We start from the raw sequence: 22,948 nt of genomic DNA, 5'->3' as shown, positions 1-22,948 counted from the left end.
CTATCAATCATATAGAATTAAAAAAAATAAACATGCTTACATACGTTCGAGAAAATATAGAGAGAATCACTCATAGGACAGAACCTCACTCAGTTTCATCAATTACGTAAAGTACATATGTTAACATTTTAAGAAAATATGTCATAATATATAAAATGAAACAAACAAATATTTCATTCTGGTAAAATCAAAGTACCTTCTTATGGGATAAGTATGTTTTCTGTCAAAAATGTGAAAGTGCTATTAGTCCTAATTGTTCTGGGATAGATAAATAGATAGTGGTAGTGCAGAGAAAGGAATATGACAAAAAGTTTGGCACAGGGATACATGCTTATTTGTGTTCTTAGATTTAAATCTCCTCAAAATGTGTATTTTAATTGACCTCTGAAAGAAATTCTACTAGAAGTTTGTAAACTGTATACTGAATTAATAGCTAATATTTAAAGAGACAAGCAGTTAGTGTTCATATGTTATACTTTAAGTAAAACATGTGAACACTGGCTCTTTAAATGGGGGCGGTCACTTCTCCAGACTTTCTACTTCCTGTGCTCTGAAAATGAAACCTGCAAAAAAAAAAAAAAAAAAAAAACACCCAGCATGTAGGCTGTTGATTACACATACACATAGCAGCTGGTTTGCTCGGTTTGTCTACATTCTTAGCGATTCTGCATTGTGGGTGGACCTTTTTTATAGGCCTTGTGTTAAAAAGATTTTAAATAAAACAACAAAACCCTTCTGTCTTCAGTGTGGATGACAGCTTCCTATCAAAAGACACACAGAATTGATTGCTGGCTACTATGGTTCGAAGATCCCGGAGAGAGAAGCTAGTGCACATAAAACAGGGAATAGTCTGCAGTGAAAATGTACAGCTGCAGAATCGGTGTACTACAAATGGGAAAACAGAGCAGCGCTGTGGAGATCATGGACGGAGACTGGAGTTGTTCTGTCAGGAGGATGAGGCCTTTGTTTGCACACTGTGTGTTCCTAAACATTCCAGCCACAGTTTTGTACTGTTACATGATGTAGTCACTCTGTATAAGGTAAGCGACATTTCATGATGAATAAGCTTTAAGTAACCTGTTTCTTGCACGTGATATGCAGAATGTGTTTTTGTTTTTGAATTTTCATCCTTGGCAGTGGGTGTGTAGTTATTTCTGTTAATGCTAATGAATGACTGTTTAAAAAAAAAATGGCATTGGGAGAATAAAAAATGTGGTTATTTACTTTTGTACTTTTTTTCTTGAGCATATTTGTATATGAAGAGAGATGTGAGAGGAAAGAAAACAGAGGCACAGAACTGTTCCTAGCACAGAAGTTTTCAGTTGGCTGCTTGACAGCTCAGATAATAGCAAAAGTTTGAAGGCCCTGTTGAGTAGGTACAGCTATCCCAAGGCAACCTGCATTTGAAACAGGAAACTGTTGCTAGAGAAACGTAATGCTTATTCCAATTCACAACTCCTTTTATTCCAAACTATAATCAGTGTAATTCAACCAATAAAAACAACTGGAATGAAGCTCAGAATAACCTTTAATGAGTGTTTCATGATCAACCTGGATTAAAATGCTTTCATCGCCAATGGGACTTTATCAGAACTGATTTATTTAACAATTTTATAAGCATTTATTTTCACTCAACAAAACACATGACTTAAAATACGAAAATACTTGGTCAAAGGCATCACCTTAAATAAACAATTCACAGTGCAAAAAAAGCACACTTTGAGTTAAAAAGATTTAAACCTATCAATAAATAACCAACTCACAACATAAATGAACTTTTAGTCAGATATTTTGATATTCTCTCACCCATTGTATAGCACACAGACGTGGACAGGGTTTACTGTTGTGTATCTTAGAGTTTACTCCAGTAAACTGTCAGCAGACTGTTTCTAGCCCCTCTGCTGAAAGAAGACTTCTGGGAAGTAAAACTGTTATTTCCCAGTGCTTAATGTACCCAGATTAATATGAAAATTATGCTGTGATTTATACAGATTAAGGGGCAGCATTTACCTGGAGTATATCCGTTAATCTTCCAAGTCTTTTTAAGATGGGAACAGCATTCCAGTGTTATGTCCCTGGCTCAAACATTTGGAATTGCATAACGGATCTAAATGAATAAAAGTTTATATTTTATAATAAAGCAATCTTGCTGTTTGGAACCATTTCCAAAGCACTTTGCTATTAACGCCTGCTAGGACAGAAGTGTTGTCCTGATTTTCTTGTGTGGTATTAAATGCAGTTCTTATTAGGGATACTTAGGAAATGTGAACAGAAAGTGACTGAGGATATGGCCTGCTTAGATATTAACAAGGTGTCTTGACACGTTACCATACAGATGGTTAATGAACAAGTTAGAAAGATTTGGAGTGCATCCCGACTGTAGCACTGGTAAAACACTGGGCAGTGAAAATCTGGATACCATAGCTCTAAACTTTGGGACTGATCTTTTTAAATGACTTTATATGGGACATTGCAGAACTGAAAGAAATATGTGTTTTTGTTAATGATATAAGGTTAACAGACTGGGTTAATAAAAGCATGTGTGGTGAACTACTTGTTAAGAATGAAGAGATTGTGTTAAAACAGACAACTTAAAATTGAGTGCATAAAATGCAAGCATAAGTGCACCTGGAAAGTAAGAAATGGAAAAGTGTACAGCTGGTGAGAGCGTAGTGGCATTAACAGATGAGAAAAGGCAGGCACTGCGCTGCTGAATGTTAGGGCAGAGATGGTACAGCTGGTGGGAGCGTAGTGGCATTAACAGATGAGAAAAGGCAGGCACTGCGCTGCTGAATGTTAGGGCAGAGATGGTACAGCTGGTGGGAGCGTAGTGGCATTAACAGATGAGAAAAGGCAGGCACTGCGCTGCTGAATGTTAGGGCAGAGATGGTACAGCTGGTGGGGGCGTAGTGGCATTAACATGAGGAAAGGCAGGCACTGTGCTGCTGAATGTTAGGGCAGAGATGGTACAGCTGGTGGGAGCATAGTGGCATTAACAGATGAGAAAAGGCAGGCACTGCGCTGCTGAATGTTAGGGCAGAGATGGTACAGCTGGTGGGAGCGTAGTGGCATTAACAGATGTGAAAAGGCAGGCACTGCGGTGCTGAATGTTAGGCCAGAGATGGACAGCCCCTCAGACTTTCAGCTGAGTCCCACGTATGTAGTCCTAGTATCAAGGTCTGCAACCCAAAATTACCTCTTTAGTCGCGTTACAGTTTATGATGGCTGTCTCACTTATAGCATATAGGTACATCTGGGATCCCTGAGACATGTCCATCTACACAAGGTATGGGTAGGCTTATTACTTGATGTCATATTTTTATAGTCAGGATATAATTTTCTTGTGTGATTCTTTATCTGTCACCTATATCTAATGTTAGAGGATCTGCAGCCTTTAATAATGACACATTGGGAAAGGTCATCAAAAAGTTTAGTTGGAATACTGGATTCTTAACTAGTGATAGCAGAAATAAGAAATTAATTTGTGTGTAAAATATGTTGCAAAACCAAGGAGAAGAAAGGTGAATACTCCACGACAATCGAAGCAAGCCAGGAGGATAGTCAATCTGTGTGACAATTAATCCACAAAAATGGGAAAATAATGATGTCTTTATTAAAAAAAAAAAGTAAGCGCTTTCACGTCTCTCTGGACGCTTCTTCAGACTTAAAATAACAACAGCATTCAAAGTCACTTAAATACCACACTTCTCACTTAATAAACCAATGAAACATCTCATATCAGACACCTGATAAAATAAGGTTACAAAAGTAAAAGTCACCACAATTAAAAATAAAATGTAGTTTTGAATAAAGAAGGCTTGGAACAAATTTGACAATTTTTTAAATATCTGAGGGTAGTTTGTAGTTTTTCAAATAGCTGCTGTACTTCCCGGTTAATTCCACTAGGCTAGTAGAAATGATGGAAGAGAATAAGAGGATACAATCAGTAAGTAAAAGGCTAATTCCAGGAGTTGAGGGGAAGCATTACTCCACTGAAAAAGTAGTGAATGAGTCATGCAGCCTAAAGGTAGTAGCAGTATGGCCAACCACATAGGAGTTTTAGAATTCATGGTGGATCCATAATATAGTTCTTACGAAGAGTGTGATCAAAGTAAGAAATGAGCTATTGGTTTAGTAGAGGTAGATTGTGGAATGCTATCTCAAGCTTATCCGTAAGGTACGGAAATATTCTGCCATCTGCCTCTGCATGGCTGTATCTATGCCACGTTTGCTGGATGATGTTATTTTATCTTGAGGATGGTTCTTCTATTGATCATTTGTAAAATCTTTAGTAAACCCGCAAGTCTCCTCTTCCAGTCTAGAAGGATGATGTGATCTTGATGTAGAGAATGTTGTGTCTTTCGGCTTTTCCCGGTTAGGGGTCGCCACAGCGGAACTCCGGTCCGCTAATGATTGGCAGCAGATTTTTACATGCCGAGTTGCCGGCCCTGATGCACAACCTTCAACGAAGGTACACCCATTCACGCATGTCTCCACACAGAAGATGCTCTAGCTGAGAATCGAACAGGACAACGTCTTACTGTGAGGTGACAACGCTACCGCAGTACCACCACCTCAGTTCTGCTTTTCATACATAACATGAGTTGTTACAGGCCTCGACTCCATATGATGTTACTTGGAGAAATTCTGGATGTTTAGTCATCAGAGCCGCAGCTCTTGTCTGATCTGTATACAGTGTCATACATGGTGTTAACTTTTTCATCTCTCGGACGAGTCACATGGAACCAGGTCTCTACTGACCTGAGCTATGTACCAGATCATAGCCGCTTTAAACATAAATAATTTTCTCATGTGAAAAAAAAACTTGTACAGCGTTAGTCTTTCTATAAATCCCATCTTCAAGAGCTTGGAGCTCTTGACAGCTATTACTTTATATCCTTATGTCTTAAGTAATGTTTGGTCCTTTACCATAAATCGTTGCAACTGTACCTTCATTTCAGTTGCTATATCCTTATCTGGACTTGTGATGATGTAATTAGACCTCTCTAAGTAAACTGTATGTTGTAACACATCTGTTATGAATATGGGAACTATAATACATATCACTGTACATAAGCACAGTTAGACAGCATTGTTTCTTACCTGTAAATAGCATTTCAGATGTTCATCCACTACTGATACTGATAAGAAACCACCTGAATAAAATTAACAGGTATTTTAAGAATTCAAACTTTGCTTGCTGCAGAACATTAGCTTATTAAATGCTGGAACAACTGCACCTTTTATTCTTTACAGAATTGTTTCCTCTTAATTTTCCATTATATAATCCATGTTAAGTGTGCATATGAAACATTTTTTTTCTGTGAATCTCTGAAACTTAATATTGTTGTGCATAGGGTTTTGGCTTAAATCATGGTTGAAAAATGTCTGGTATACTACAGGGCTCAGTGTTGATCCCTTTCCTATTCGGCATCTGTTTCTCAGGTCTTCAAGCCAACACTCCTGGCCTAGGGTTATCAAAGTTTGCAGATGACTGTAAATTGGGTGTTATTTGATATTCCAGTGACTCTCACAATTGCTCTATCATGGGCTAAACCATGTTAACAATTGGTACAAGGACAATGGTTTCTAGTATAATTCATTTTGGTAAAAAAAAAAATCACATACCTTAGTTAATGCATCCATCCAATCAAACACTGCTGTAAGGAATGTCGACACACTTGCTGATGGTTCATTATTGTTCAACCATCATTAATAAAATCCGCTGTTTGTCTCATCTGATTTCCAAAGGCATTTCCACTGCATCCAGTGAAGTCTTAATTCCTTTTTACTCATTTCTCTTCAGACCCATTGAATGTAATAAACATTTTGGCATGTGTTTGTCTAAATATATCACTCAACTTGCTTCAGAGATTCATGGCCTCAAAGTCTTAATTAAACTGGTGAATAAGATATGTTGGTATGATAGATTCATATCCCAATGTATCCCTCACCTCTAGAACAAAGTGCCACTACATGGCAAACAGAGCAGCTCCCTTGCCAATTTCAGAGAATCCTCGATAATTGGATGGACAACTACAAATTCTCCCCCACTCTATCCTCTCATGGCCTCCTTGAGGTTAGTGGGAACTTCTAGTAGTTTTTTTTTTTTGCCAAGCTTGCAGCGGTCTGCATACTTGTAACGTAATTTTCTAGTAGCACATCCGGATAATATAGCCGATATTCTACTCTGTTAGTAAAGTGAGGAAGAAGATTCAGAAACTCGTAGACTGGTTGAGGTTAATATCTAGCAACCTCCGGCGTGTAGGTTAGATTGTGTAAGACTGCCTTGGCCTTAAGAAATGCAATGTCTAGTAATTCGGCTGGAAGAGACTAGAGTTCTGAAACCCTTCTGGTTGAGGTAACTGCTACTAAAAGAATAGTTCTTCAGGATAAAAAATGAATATCTGATCCACCAGTTCAAGTAGGGGAAAAGTTAGTTTTTTTGCAACATGAAATTTAAGTTTATGGAGGTACAGGTCCTTTAAGGGGGAGTTTCAGTGTGAGTGAACTTCCTAAGAATGCAAGTGATCTTTCACTGTTGAGTAACTAGAGTCCTGATGACAGTGAAGAACCATGAGGGTGGGGACCCAAGTTCCTGCTCATCCAGCCACAGAGAGAACTTTATCCACATGTCCTTGTAAATTTTCCTTGTAAATGGCCTTTGCAGAGTCACAGGCCATTTATGAAGTTAGAGAAACTCTGATGACAGTTTAAGGGACTGCAGGCCCAGGCAAGGTTTCCCATGTGGATGGGTTTGAAGATCTGTTTAAGGTATGAGAAGAGGTTTTTGTATAAGGAAAGGCCCAAATACGGGAAACTATACCTGGTGGGGCCCAAAAGGGCTTTGAGAATGACTAGTAGTCATCTGTGCTTTCTGCAGGAACTTATTTTCATGGAAAAAGGGGAAGGCCTGAAGTAAACCCAGAAGTCCCTGGTGGACTAGAGTATCCCAAGAAGTCTGTTCCTTAGGATGAAGTGGAAAAAAACAGCTGCTGTACTTGAAGTTGATCCAGGTTGCAAAAAATATTGTAGCACAGCTTGCTCCAACAGTGAATGTTCATATCCACTACAGATTTGTCCTAAGGATGACTTTTGAGGCATCAACATCAAAGAGCATATCTGCAAGTAAGTTGGCCTGACTTGGGATATGTGTAGCTGTAAGAAAAGCATCAGGTTGACGTGGCCCTTTTCTTAATCTCATTGCCTCCCAAAGTAGTGAATAGGAGTCCCCCCCCCCATACTTCATTTATATACTACACTACTTTTATATTGATAGACCTGGTGGTAGTCACACCTTGGGGAAGAAAGTCCTGAAAAGGTCCCAGTGTTAGAAGGGACTATATTCAACTCAACTTTATATTCAATTCAACTTTTTAAGGAAAATAAATTTAGAAGTACTATTCTCTAAGAACAAGACCCCCAATTCTGTATACGACAATAAGGCTTTGGTACGTAGAACCATTTACAACCCGCCCCTACATCCCCAAATCAGGAATTTGGAAACCATTTTAGAGAAAGAAATCAGAAATGCACAACAAAAGAAAATATATAAAAACAACCTTAGTCAAACTGAGAATGAGACTTTAAATTCATTGAAAAAGAATGCAGAAGTTAGAATTATGAAACCAGATAAAGGGGGGGGGGGGGAGTAGTCATTATGGAGAATATTATTTATGAAGGAAAAATGAATGAAATCCTTAGGGATGAAGTGAAATATGCATGTGTTTCAAGGAACGAAGTTAATTTAGCATATCACAAGATAGACATTTTGTTAAAAGATATGTTATATGAAAAAGTAATAGACAGTACAACTTATGACTACTTATACGTACCTAAACCTTGAATACCAATCATTTTCGGTGTTCCCAAAATACATAAAAATTTGGAAGACCCACCCCTTAGACCTATTGTGTCTGCAGACGGATCAAAGACACTACCTTTGGCTAAATATATTGATTTAAAAACTAAACACATTTGTACACAAAACAAGGTAATACTTAAGGATTCATGGGACTTACTAAGGAATATTACCCCTGATTTATTTACTGAAGATCTAATTTTTGTCACCATTGACATAATAGATCTTTTTTCATGCATACCCTATGAGACGGGTTTATTAATGTTTGAGGAAATGATCTTTCAAGACAAAAAAATACCCCAATATGAGAAAGTTGTTATAATGGGACTTATGGATATAGTCCTTTTAAGTATAACTTTTTGATTTTTAATGGGGAATATTTTCAACAAACACAAGGTGTCTCCATGGGTGCAGCTTGTGCCCCCACGTTTGCGAATTTAGTTTTGGCACAGTGGGAGGAAAGCTTCATCTTACATTCCAAATTCAACACCTGCTGGACATTATACCGTCGATTTCTGGACGATATTGTAATTTTTTGGACAGCAGGTTATGATAAATTTAGTGAATTTATTGAATATATTAACAAATCCACTAATTTTCTTAAATTTACCCATAAGACTTCAACTGATACGTTACAATACCTGGATGTGGAGATCTACAAGTTGAACAATAATTTTGAAACCAGAATTTATAGAAAAACTACCTTCTGTAATTCCTTTCTCCACTATAACAGCGCACACCCTTCACATTGTAAAAAGAACATAGTGAAAGGACAGTTTGTCAGGGGTTGCCGTATGACTAGTTTGGAGTCAGATTTTGTTAATGAATGTGCTTTTTTAGAGACTATGTTTAAAGAAAAAGGTTATCCTGGCAATTTTGTTGAAAATATTAGGATGGAAGTGGAGAAAGGTAGAAGCACAAAATTTAGACCTATTAAGGGTGTTACATCCGAGTTTTTACCTGAAATCAGGGATAGAAATAATAAAGTTACCTATAATGAATACCAGCAGGCCTTGGTATTGGAATACAATGCTTCAAATTTCAAGGTCAGGGAGATCTTTCAGAGAGAATGGGATAGATTTGTGTCATTTACAGACATAGATGAAATATTAAAATTTAAGCCAAAGGTAGTTTACAAAAATTCATTTAATATGAAGAAAATCTTCGAGATAAATAGTAATGTAGGAAACACCAAGTATTGTGAAAATATACATTATATAGGGGGAAGAAAGAAAATGGGAACTTTTAAATGTGGAAGTTGCCATCAATGTGAATATATTATGAACAAAGGGGAAATTCATTTAGAAAGTAGAAACAGATGGATTAGAAGTAAGGGGAACTTTTGTTGTGATACAAAAGGATTAATTTACCTTGCATCATGTCAAAACTGTAAGTCATTTTATGTGGGTAAAACAGAGAGAGTATTGAGGAGACGTATTTATGAACACCTTTACGAAATTTCAAAAGCTAAAGAAACAAATGCTCTATACAAACACTCTAGGGAATGTGAAGGGTATAAATTCCTCTTTTTTGTATTAGAACAAGTCAAGAGAGATATTAGAGGTGGCCCTTGGGAGGAATTGTTAGAATATAAAGAACTTTGGTGGCAGATAACTCTGGAAGCAGCGAAAACACCTGGTTTAAATGACCATATTTCTCTCTTACCTTTATTAAAACTAAGGGCTGCCAAAGTGTAAAGACTGTTATATGATCAATACACCAGCAGATGGTGCCAATCTACTTGAATACATTGATTTTTATATGTCAAACAAATTTTTATATACATATATATATATATATATATATATATATATATATATATATATACACTTTTTAAAGGTTTAGATTTTAACAACCATGTATGATACATATAATTTTAACAATATATTAACTATCAATTTTATGAAATTTATTTAAGATGTATTAAGTGAATTCTACACTATTTTATTTAATACTTATATGTTTAGTGGTGACATTACATAAACTTGCTACTTAATATTCATGAGCCTTTTGGGAGAGCCTGATTAGTGTGTTCAAATGTTTTTTTATGATGTTTATTGGTTAATGTTTTAATTCTGAACTATTTAAGATGTAATTAATGGAATTATGTGTTATCTGATGAAGTCCAAGTTGTATGTGGACGAAAACGCGTATTGTGAATGAACTGCGTTAATGCTATTTGTGGATATTTAATAAATCGTGTGATTTTTTGCAAGCTGGTCGGAGTGCCCCTCTTTTGCCTACTGCGCTCTTTTGGATTTTGGACTATATTCAACTCCATTATATCTGTGTGCTGTGCGGCATCTTGATGTGACCATATCCCCTGGACTAGCTGCCATGTACAGTGCCTCCCCACTCCAGAACAGAACTGCCCATGGGACTGTTGTAGTAGCTAGGGAAGAAGAAATAGACAGCCCTGACAGATTTTCTGGCTTAATTACTAGCAACCGTGCCAATGGCACATGCAAGATACCTGAACTGGAAAAAAATCTTAAGATCTCTTATCTGCAACCATTGTCATAGGTTCATAGGTAGATACTAGGGCATTTATAAGCCTAGCCAGAGTGTATTTGGCTTCCGCCTTCCTATTAGATTAGCCTACTGTGCCTCTGTAAAGTAGGTCACAGAAGGTACCCTTTTAAGATTAGTTTACTGTGCCTCTGTCTAGCAGGGACACGGAAGAGATCCCGGGGTGAATTTGCGATTTCCCATCCACGCGTCCAGATATCACTTGAAGAGGGTCAGCGAGGGGCTATGTCTAACATGAATTGGGATTCTATTCCAGAGTGAGGGGAGCCTCTGGGAAATGAATCTGTCCCTCCAGCATGTCCTATTTATTTTTGTGCTGAGGTTTAGGTACCTTGAGCATGTAGCTCTAAGGGACTTGGATTTTTTGAGGTGGAGCATGTCCATTAATTCTGGGTTTGACATGGCTTTGTACGTTAGGCATAGATCGCCTCTGAGTAGGTGGTAAGCAACTGAGTAGAGCTGGAGTTTCTTTAGTCGAGCTGCATAGGACATCTGTTTGTAGCCCATGATCCTCTTGGTGAGGTACTTTTGGGGTCTCTCCAGTTGCTGCAGGTGTCTGGTAAGGTACATCCCAAAAGGGGCATTGTATTCTATTATGGGCCTGATGAGTGACGAGTAGAGGGGCACAATGACCTCTCTTGATCTAGATGCGAACCCTTTCATGATAAAGTGGGCTATATAGAAGGTCTTTCTAACCACTTTGGCAACGTGATTATCAAAGGAGAGATTACTATCTATGTTTGTCCCCAAATCTCTAATTACTTCTTACGTACTTAATGGATTACCACCTATGTGGTAATTTGTGGGCACCTTGTTTTTCCCAAAGGGGATGACTATGCACTTTTTAGCATTTAGCGTGAGGCCGTGGCTCTGGCACCAAGCATCCGTCTCTCTGAGACCCTTTTGGAGGATGCTTGTGTCAGCTGGAGAATCGATTATGGCCCCCAGTTTGCAGTCATCTGCAAACTTTGTCAGCCATAATCCCTCCGTGTTAGCCTGAACCTCAGAGAATTATATACCGAACAAGAGAGGTCCCAGAACTGAGCCCTGTGGGACACCGCTTGTAACTGGTTTGGATTCGGACATGGCACCTGTGATTCTGACCATGTGGGTTCTATCTCTGAGCCAGTTTGCAACCCATCTTGTGATATAGGGGTTGATATTTAAGCTGGTAAGCTTATTTATAATGCCCGAGTTGGGTATTGTGTTGAAGGCTTTTGCGAGGTCCAGGTGGGCTGTGTGGACTACCTTGCCCTCATCTATGGCTTTGGTAACTGTTTCAATCAAATCAACTAGGTTTAAGAGGCAAGATCTGCCCTTAACAAAGCCAAATTGGGTAGGGTCCAGTGTCTGGAGGCTCCCAATGTCTTTGTTTATGAGTTCCATGATAATACGCTCCATAGCTTTACAGACCAGACTAGTCAGGCTTATGGGGCGATAGTTTCCAGGGTCCGTTGTGGCACCACCTTTGTGGAGTGGGACCACTGTAGCTGTACGCCATTCTTTGGGTACATATCCTGTAGTAAGGCTAAGTTTGAACAGTGACTTAATGTGAGGGTTCAGTTCTTCTTGGAGCTCATGTAAGACACAGCCTAGGACACCGTCCGGTCCCATAGATGCTGTGTTCTTTGCTTTGGAGAGGGCAGCTTTCACCTGTGCATCTGTGATGTCAGGGAGGTTACATTCAGTTGGGATAGGCATTTGCTCCTTTGGGGGGGAAGGGGGGGAGAAGTTTGCACTGAATCTGTCTGCCAGGATGTTGGCTATGTCTGTAGGTTCGGTATATTTTGTACCGTTATGCAACAATTCAGAGCATATCTGGGAGTTTTCCCCCCATGTTCCTGACATAACTAAAGAAGGCCTTGTGATTATCTTTAGTGTCTAGGGCAATTTTTCTTTCGAAACTGGCCTTTGGTGATTTTATGAGGGATCGAAGTTTCTTGCTAATACTGATCAGAGATGCCTTCCCTTTTTGGGATTTTGCTCTGTCATGTAGTAGCTTCCTCCTTCTGTTGTATAGTTTATTTATGGCCGGGGTCCACCAGACCGGTCTCCTGTTTTTGGAGGAGTGAGTCTTAGTTTTATTTGGGATAGCACGATCCATGCATTCCTGCAGGTGCTCATAGAATGCATTTGTAAAGGATTCTGCGGATTGGGCTGTATTATCCTCTGGCCCAGGGGCTTTGAAGGATTCCACCTCAGTCAAGAAGTGCAAAGTTGGCTTTTGAGAAATTCTTTACAGTGATTTCCTTGGCTGGGGGTGGGGACAGGATATGGATGTCCAGGGAAATTTGTTTATGGTCTGATCTTACCAATGAGGGGTTTACCTCTGGTGTGGAACATAGAGTCCCCATGTTGGTGATGACCAGGTCCAATATGTTGTTCCCTCTTGTGGGAGCGGTGACCAGTTGTTCCATTGCGTTAGTTTATAAATTCAAGGAACCATTGGGCGAGGGTGTTTGGGCTTGAGTAGTTTTCCCAGTCAATGTTTGGGTAGTTGAAGTCACCCAATAACATAGTGTTTGGAGAGACCTTCATATTCTCCAGTGTTCTCAGGAATGCCAAGTGGGGTTCCTGTAATAGGGAGGGTGTTCTGTAGCAGGCTACAAACTGAAAGGCAGTTTTGCCCACTGTTAGTTGCACATGGATGGTTTCTGATGCTTCCTGCAGTGCCACTAACCTGGAGGTGTAGGTATCTTTGAATATAGATACTCCCCCTCCTTTTGTGTTTTGGTCCGAGTTTTGGGGCCGAAACGCATGGTATGAGTTATAACCTGGTAGTGCTGGGGTGCTCTCAGGAGTCTTGAACCAGGTTTCTGTTACTGCACAGACATCGATTTTCTCCATACTGAGGAGAGCCTCGAGTGCGTGCATCTTGAGGTTTAGACTTCTGGCATTGAGTAGCATTACCTTTAGTTTTTTTATCTTTGGGTTGTCTATGGAGGTGGGTTTGTCCTTTGAGCCTTGCCTAAAAAAAGGCACTATGGGGGTGGCAAGAGTCCACTGACACACCCTCATTTGGTGTCTTTCAAATGAGACTATCACTGTGAATGCTACCGTAAGCCCTGACGTTCTGAAGGATAAAAAGGTCTAAAACCGATAATTGAAGTAATGAAACTGTCTGCTGGAGGGACTATCTAAAGAAGATCCCTGTGTTCAGATAACACCTGATTAGTAGCAGAACATTGTGACAACTTCAGCTGGGACTTCATGTGGTCACTGATAACAGCAGCAAGTACACCTTGATTGAATTAGTGACCATTTCATGGGGGCAGCTTGAAACCAGTTATCCATAGAGGAATGTTCTATAGCAGCCTGAGATGCATTTTGTAAATGGCTTGGGGGTCTGGTGAGTTGAGTGGGAGAGCTCTGAATTGGTAGTGTCTTGCTCCTCCCTGAAAGCACAGAAACTTCTTGGGTGCCTTTGCATCCTGCTATGCTGATGGATTGTACTGTAACCATCTGGATTGTTTTGCATCCTATTGCTTTAGGCCACACTGTTCTAAGATAGGCCTGATATCCTTTATCTTCTTGGGATTTGGAAACCAAAAAAATTGTGATTAAAATTGGATGTATCTTATCTGGTGGGAACTCTGTCTTTTTTTCTCTTCTAAGATGGTCAAAACCTTTTTTTGGCTAACATCTTTTGAGAGAGTGGGTTGTTAGGAAAAATGGGAGGCATGGTCCTTGTTGGGAAAACAGAGGCTGTTGTAACCTCTGGATAATAGCCTTTGAGTGCTGTCTTCCTGATCCAGCTGTCCTGCATGATGACCTTCTGTACAGGAAGGTGTACAGAGATATGGACAATCGGGCAAGTCTTCAGCGAATCTGTAGCTTGCTTTTGGAGAGAGTGAGTGAAGGCTATGGAATTCCTGGTTTTGTGGGGCATCTCTTCTGTAGGATGTTGTCCATTTTGGAAACCGCACATCTATAATGATTTCTGTCTGACTTCCTCTGAAAAGGTTACTATTAAACTTTTATAAACTGTGCCATGCACTCATGTGGTTCCTAGAGAAAGTCCTTTGTGCAGTAGAGCAATTGAGTCCAGCAATAATGAAGGCCTTTCCTTCATGCTTGTTCTTTTGTAGTTTCTCTTTCACTTGGGTCCTGAACAGGGAGACCCATTGTCGCCACCTGTGATTCAAATTTATCAGCGATGTCCATGTGGCAATGTCTTCAGCATGTTAAAAATGTTATCAGTCAGATTTTGTTGAATGTGTGCCATGTGAGCTGGGTAATTCACTGCTGAAATGGAAAAGGGACTTAAGTGCATTTATATATCGGGTATTATTGAAGTGGTCTGGAACACTGAATTCATTATTTGGGTCAAACTGCTGAGTTGTCTTTTAAGGATTGCTGCTTCCACAACTGAATAAGCTAGGAAAGAGTTGAACTTGGGTCACCTACAAATATATTTTCTCCATTTCCTGTCTACCTCTAACAATAGCAAGAGGAAATTTCTTCCTTGGGAGAGGCTGGGTCATCTCGACATGACCCCTCTTGTGTATAATCACCAAAATCTCTCCAAACCTGTGGTCATCAATGAGATTGTGGGCAAGTCTCCCTTTTGTCCAAATTGATATCTGGGTTTGAAGACTCTGTAGGGTAGTCTAAATGTCAGTTTCTACACCCCCCTTTCTGAGGCACACTTTGGGGGGAGGGTTGTCACAGTAGGTGAGAGCGGCATCCAATTCAAAAACTATGGCCCTGTGTTTACACTGGCTTCCATCCTTCTTGGACAAGGATGAGAGGACCAGCATATCTGATTGTGATGTTATCTATAGCCACAGCTAATGTGAATTCAGAACCATGAATATCTTTCAACACAAGGGAAAGGGAATGCTCCTCTACTGACTCCAAATAATTAAACACTGACATTGACTTCCTGAGTAGTGAGATTTTCAATCTGTAGTAGATATGAAGCTACTCTTCCTGTTGGCATCTAAACTGAGATCTCAATACTTATGCAGACAGACTAGGTTTTACTGCCAGGGTCATTGTGTGTATATAGAGACTTTAGTGCCAAGGAGTTAGTCAACACAGAAATTGTCCCCAGTTGGGTTGTTGCTAATGTCAGTGCCAAACCACTGCATCATGGTCCAGGATCCTTGTATAGCTTTATATTGACACAACCAGTACTGATGAAGGAGGCAGTGACAAAAGAAGGGATACCAGCCTCAGAGCTAACACAGAAATCTGCAGCAACACCACTGGGCTCTGAAGCACCTTGTATTGAAACTTTGTAGGGTAGTCTAAATGGAGTAGGAGGTTGATATAGGGATCCTATTACGTTGTCGAATTACTTAAACTTCGAAGCTGAGAACGTCTAAGTCAGATATTTGAAGTTCCAGGAATTCGAACAAAAAATAAATAAAAACCCCAACAGCTATCTAACTGTTGCAGGCAAGGGGGCCAACACCCCTGCACCCCCCACGTGGGGGGCTGTGCACCCCACACCCCTCGCTCTTTAAATATACCAACTCCGAGATCGCAGTACATTGTGGTAAAGGGAAATCTTCCCTTTCCGTACTGCATTGCGATCTCGGAGTTGGTATATTTAAAGAACGGGGGGGGTGCAGGGGGGCTTGCCTCCCTGCTTGCAACAGTTTTTTTTTCTTTCTTTTCTTTTTCTTTTTTATTTTCACGTTGTCGAAGTTCTGAAATTTCGAACATAAGGTTTTGACCTTATGGTGTTCAAAGTTTCGGAACTTCGAAAATATAATAGGAACCTATTGATGTAATGGTTAAGGTGCTTATCTTACAGACACAAGGTACAGGGTTTGATTCTCACATGAAGCAATTGGCTAGGCTTAAAGTGACTCACAAGGGCAGGTAGCCTAGTATTAATCTATGAACCTGTGAACCCAGGAAAGGAGCATCAGAAGATGTAGAGGGCACAGGCCATTCTCTCCATCATGGAGGCTGGGGGAAGAGAACACGCTCCTTTTAGTTTCCACCTTCATTAAAACTTTCATTATCCTATCCTATGCTATCCTTTCCTAGATGGAGAGAGTGGCTGTGATGGGACCTGGTTTATCTTGGTAGTTCTTTGCATCTGCATTGTAATCCCCTGGTCTTCATATACCTTACTCTCTCCTTTTCTAGTTTTAAAATAGCACAAATAATTTCTTGGTAATAGTCATTCTAATATTAGTTTGTTTAGCTTTTCCTGCATGATCCTAAATCAGGAAATGTGGTAAATGTTGCACCTGCATAGTTAACATCCTCAGACCCAGAATTCATCACTCATGCATATCATGAAGGAGAATTGTATTTCCACATTTGTGGCGATTTTAAACAATTTGAACTTTTATGGTGAGGTCATGTGCTGTATGTTCAGGAGCTGTTGAGTTAACGGAAAGTGGGGCAATTCATTGGTACAAGTTGTGATAGTAAAGCCAGTGATTAGAAGTGAAAAATACAATAAAGACCTTTATATGCATATGCAAATGCTACATATAAGATCGAAATGCTTGAAGTAAAGCAGTGGTATTTAATATGGAACTAATTATTGCATATGATTAATTGCAATTTAAGGAGGAAGAAAGGAGAGACAGCAGGATGGCAGAAAATGTAAAGACCTAGATAATAAAATAAGGTAGAATGGAAGGTGGATAAACAGTTTTCTTATGTATTATAAAAAAGATAAAAATGAGAAACTTTTTTTATATACACGTGCAATTACGAAAATGGGTAGAGGAAAGCAGATGATAGCTTTCTTAGACTATTTGGGGACAATTTAAAAATTATGAAAATATGAACAGAAGGGTGGCCTAGTGGTTAAGGAGTTTGACTTACAAACCCAAGGTGCAGGGTTTGAGTCTCGCAAGGGATAATTTGCTAGGCTTAAAATGTCTCGCAAAGGCAGTTAGCCTAGTACTAACCTATAAGACTGTATAAATATCAAGGAACTGAAACAGCATTCAAGATCATTTTGATCAGATCATAAGTTGAAAGATTTCTATGTTGATTGATCTGGTTAGTGGCTAACATTCAAGGAAAAATATAAAAAGAATTTGTTTCATTTATTGATCCATCCATCTGTCTATCATTTGTTGACCGGGTTGGTCCCACTAACCTAGTGGCCTCTTTTCAAAGGAGATGTAAGGTAGTATTTGTACTACTAGGGAAGATTTGGCCAGGGCATTGGAGACTTTGCCTACTCCTTTTTGATAGGTGCCCTGAGATATTTTACATCCACCTGAAATACTACCAACTCAAACAGATGGGGCCTTGGTTTAATAGCTCATTCAAAGTACAATGCACTCTAAATGATGCACCTCCCTTATGCTGCACAAAAATGTCAGCTATCAATCTACCTGGTGCAGGAATAGAACCCACAGTATTCTGCACCAAAGACGAGTGCACTACCTGTTGCATCACTAAGACATAGATAAAAAACAATGGTGAAAGGTAGTACCTTAGAGTATTATAGAAGCATAAAAGAAAAATTGACAATTTATGATAGCAACTGTAGATATTTAAAAGAAAAAAATGAAGGGTTAAGTCCCTTATTAGGAAAGAAAGTGAAGGCAAAGGAAAATTTAGTGGATTAATGGCATTCTATATGAATCTATGAAATAAAAAAGTAGTAATTCAATATAAACATTTGTTGTTGGAATTAAAAGATGCATTAAATAATATGAATGAACAATGTGCAAAAAAGAGGTAATATTACAGACTGTAAGTTTTATATTAACATAGTAACAGAAAACGTTTCTAAATAACTTGAATGAGAAGATATTAATAACTGGACACCAGCTACTCAATAAAACTGCAAGTGGTTTGTACTCCTTCCTTGTAAGTGCTGTCACAAAACCATTGCAAACACTGAGCCATGATCACTGGCTGCAATAAGAAATGTCACTATGTAGCAATTTTGTAGGAAAGCAAGCTGGCTATACATCCACAACCACACTACTTGTGTATACTAACTCCAAGATCACTGTTATGTTAGGGAAGAGAGAACTCCTAGAATGCTACAGTCTTGCTCTTTTTAAATGCAAATCCTAATATTTGTACATTAGTGATCACACGCAAGAGTGATTAGTGATTGCTAATATACTGAACATCCGTGATGGCATATAGTCAAGTTTAATGTACATTACAAAATTGTAATGAAAACAACACAAAAATTTCAGTGATTTATAAGAGAGTTGACGGGACAAGATTTTTATGGACAAAAGGGGAAAAAGTTGAAAAATGATATTAAGAAAAATACTAGTTTACATAGTAAACTTTATTGGCAAATCAAACATAGGACAAGTTATGGATTTGGTTGAATCTGTTAACAATTCTACATGAGAATCTGAGACTAAATTTACTGACTAGTGGATTGTTATACTGAAAATAAAGATTGATTAAGGGGTGCCTCAGCAATTCTCAGTGAGTGGAACTATTTTTTTTGCTTGACTATGAGTCCTGTAATATGGAAAAGTCAATAAAAATTAGGAATGCCATTAGCATTACCATATGCAAACAGTTTAGTATTGGTGACCAAGAATGACATACATATGCAGGAGGTAACAGAAGAAATTAAATTGCAGTTGACAGTGATAGAGTTAAGATTTAATTAAAAAAAAGGAAACAACAAGTAAAGTAAATAAAAATTGGGAGAATGTATTTTTTTACATTGTTTATTTCTTGCATGAGTATTGTATGCGAACAGGGGGCTATATGTAGAAATAAATGTGAAAGAATAAGAAATAAGGATTGTAGTAAATTTATGGAAAGCATTTAGGTTATCTTTTTTTCAGAAAATCTATATTACAAAGTCAAAATGCATTCCTTTTACTTTGCAATATATCAGCACCCACCACATCAAATGATAAAAGCATCAAAACGTAAAACAAAAAAAACTATACAGTTGTGTTTTTGAAGGGGCAAGCTTTTCTGTAACCTACACATCCCTGCTATAGTATACCAACTCCGTGATCATACAATAGTGGAGAAAAAGGCAAAGTTCTGTGACCCACCATGTGTGATCTCACACAGACCACCAAGAGCACCAGAAATCAAAGTCAGTATAAGTGAACGTAAAGGGAATATTCACATTACTACAAAAACTAAAGCAGTGTAACTCATTTCTAACTAAAATACTCATCTGCACTTCTAAAAACAAACACAGAAGTGTATGTGAATCTAACAGAAAGATTCACTTTTACTTCTAAACCACAGAAATGCACATTAAAAAATCCACTGGCTGATGTTTTAAGCATCAGTCGCTAAAACAAGATACTTGACCATCTGCATATTCGACATAATATATTGATCCCTAGAAAAATATATATGATAAATGCTATGTTAATCTAAATAATACGACATATGGGGAAGTATACATGTCACTAACAAAACAAAAAATAAGTGGATAGTTCTTTTAGTGGAGTTTTGAACTAAGCCATGTAAAGTAAAGTACCGGTGTATAATGAAAATGGAAGAGAAACGTTGGATTAAGAAAACAAATAATGTTTCTTGTCCTCGGCAATGCAGCATATGGATTATCTTTTGTTTAAAGATCTTGAAAAATAAAGCATTGTTGGCAAATGTAGATTGTACTTTGAGAGTTAGTTATAAGATTGGGAAGGCAGAAAAAAATAGTGAAAAAGAATATCAAAAGAAAATCTTATGTGAAAAATGTAATGTAGAAGTGAAAATAAAGATGCGGTGTAAGGCAATAGTGAAGAATATTTTGTAAATCCTTGGTAAAGTCTGAATGAAAATAAAAAGTTTGATAAGAAGGCAGGAGATAATAATATTTATGAATGAGGAGATTTTAATGCAGCACTTCTGTTCATACAGATTTAGTCTGTGTGAATTATAAAGCATTGAATTGGAGAATTTATAATGTACAAGGATGTGATGTAAAAAAGGCAACTGAGCCTGTATTTATTTTTTTAACTGTTTTTATTAATTTGTGTATTTGTATCTCAATTTTCACATTAAATTCTAAAATTGAAATAATTACAAACAACACAAATTGTAAATAAACTATTTACAAAGGTGTCTATCATGTAGTTAGATTTCATTTGTTTATAAAGTACCTTTTTGTTAAGAAATATGAAAAGATGTTGCAGTATTATTGACATGTCTACCATTGCTTGTTCAGTAATTCTTTGAGCTTTATCCATATTTTATATGTAGTGGTAACTCTAGTTGTCCTTGTCCTTATTGTAAGAAGTTCGTAGTGACAGACATCAGTTGCCATACTTTCAAATTCTTTCATTGTAGGTGTTTGCTCACTTTTCCAGATTTTGGTGATTTTCTTCCTTGCTATTGACAGAAGGCTCCATAGTAGTGGATAGTTTATTTTTTTTACACAATCTGGTATCGGTGTATTGAACAAGATTAATGATTTAGTTAGTGTAAATTTATCATTAAATAAGGATTGCAGAAAACACAGATTTTTGTCCCAAAAATGGCTTGACAACTTTACAATCAGCATTGTCATTTGTGTTACATCTCCAACACAACATTTTTTCTTATACATTAGTTCAATTCTATGTAGTGTTACAAATTTTTTATGCATGAACTTCCATGAAAATAACCTCCAGTTTACAGAAGATGTAGTTTGTTTGTATGATATCAAAATATTTTTTATCTTCTCTAGGTTCATTATCATTTATAATTTTAAAATAGTCCCAATAATTTGCAGTGATATATCCTTCCACATTTTTATTAGTTTTATATATTTTAGATGAATCCTTTATCTATTATTTCTTGGTTTACTAACGTTATCATTAGATCTATGAACTTTGGGAGTTTATTTCTTACCAATGGTTGCATTAAATTTATCCTGTTCTCTATTGTAGAGCTACAATCTTGTATGTTTAACCACATTTCTTTGTCTAAATTAAATCTGATTAGGATATTCTCTGTGCTTTGCAATTTGCTCCCATCCATGAGTTGATACCAGTATATCAAATTATTCTCTTTAAGTTTGTGCATTGTTGTAAAATTAAAAGTATATAGGTTGTTTTGTGTGTATGCTATTGGAAATAAGAAAAAAAACATTATTTATAACTTAGAGTTTTGTAAATATAATCTCTAAACTTTAAGATTGTGGTAATATAAGAATTAATCTTAATGTTTCTATTTTCCAAGATGTGTTGTTTTAAAATCCATATAAAGCCATTATTTGTTATTTCATTTTGTTGTGTAGAGCATGTCTGTATTGACTCTATACATATGTTCTCCTGAATGCCCTTCCATTTTGCTTTGTAATTTTTATTTAATAGCAAACTGCCTTTATGATTGATGATAAGAGTATAGCTCTATTTCTGGTATACCAATTCCACCTGTTGACCAATCCTTTGTGTGATGATTTAGACCTGGTCTTGGTTTGTTAGGACACCAGAAGAATTTAAGCATTACATTATTAAAATCTCTAAGATTTTTTCTAGATGGGGTAATGATGAGGATTGTAGTAAGTACAGATTTTTTGGGAGTATGACCAATTTTATTAAACTAAGCCTCTCTTCCATTGTAAAAAATAGCTTATTGTTAGTAAGTGTATTGATGTTGTTAAGTTATTTTTATAATTTTCCCCTATTCTATTTATTTTTAATATTTCCCTGAGCCTATAAGGTCCAATGAAATTAAAAGATTTTGATAGAAAAACTCTATTTAATTTTTCTAGTGTCTAGCACAAATGATGGAGGTAGAGAGGATAAATTGATCACTTAGAACAATAAATAAATTCCAACTCCACATAAAAAGTGAGCCAAAACAACGGTCGAGTTTGGATTATCTCATAGACTTTAATCAAAATAAAATACAAATACATAAGCACTTTCATAGTTTTTGTAATACTGCTTCATCAGATGTTATACTGTCACATTAAGCACAACTTCTTATACAAAATCTTCATTACTGGCATGTAACCTAGAGGCTCTCAGTCAATGTCTTTTTACTATATTTCTAAAGATGTGACTGGGATGCTTACTACATCTGTGTAAAAGGGTGTTGCTATAACATTCCTTCCTGTGTACTCTAGTATTCAAACTTCCATCTACCTTTTTTGTATCATGTCTAGAAAATCAATTTTGTGGTGTGAACTTCTCATATTAAACTTCAAGAAGGTTGTACTAGTATTAAGTGTCTCTAGAAAAACATATTAAGAATTCTGCTTCTGTATTAGTCCAGATTATAAAAAAGATCAGCCACAAAATGCTAGTAGAAGGCTACAGGTTGGCCCTCTGGAGACCTCAGTATAGCTTCCTCTTCCAATATAGCCATTACTATGTTGGCATAGTATTTGCATTAGAGGCATTCATAGCTGTGCCGTCTAGCTGCTAATATACTTCATGGTTGAAAATAAATGCATTATTTTCCAAAATCATTTCCATTAACGAACAAATTAAGTCAATAAATTTGGTTCCATATGTACTATGTTTAGTTAAATATTTCTTTAATATTTCAATTCCATGTATATTTGGTATCACAGTATGATTTTACATCTAAAGTAACCAGTATATAGTTTTTATTATAATTCTTCCATTTAGTCAGAAAGGCAAACAAGCCCTTTAAAAACTGTTTAGAATCCTTCAAAACATACTTGTA

General features: G+C 37.4%; 1 protein-coding gene across 1 annotated transcript in view; it reads left to right on the top strand.

Annotated features, from left to right (window-relative positions):
- The first annotated feature begins 474 nt into the window (after positions 1-474).
- Positions 475-22,948, top strand: part of LOC122813862 (zinc finger protein 880-like) — a 140,022-nt gene continuing 117,548 nt past the window's right edge. Inside the window, exon 1 of the mRNA XM_044086400.1 lies at positions 475-1,040. Within this exon, the coding sequence (XP_043942335.1) occupies positions 798-1,040 (243 nt within the window). The 5' untranslated portion in view covers positions 475-797. The remainder of the gene's footprint in view (positions 1,041-22,948) is intronic.

Source organism: Protopterus annectens, chromosome 10.part0 (assembly GCF_019279795.1).
Source record: "Protopterus annectens isolate FY-2018-M chromosome 10.part0, PAN1.0, whole genome shotgun sequence".
In the NCBI taxonomy this organism is placed as follows: Eukaryota; Metazoa; Chordata; order Ceratodontiformes; family Protopteridae; genus Protopterus; species Protopterus annectens.
This window is presented reverse-complemented; position numbering and strand designations above follow the sequence as displayed.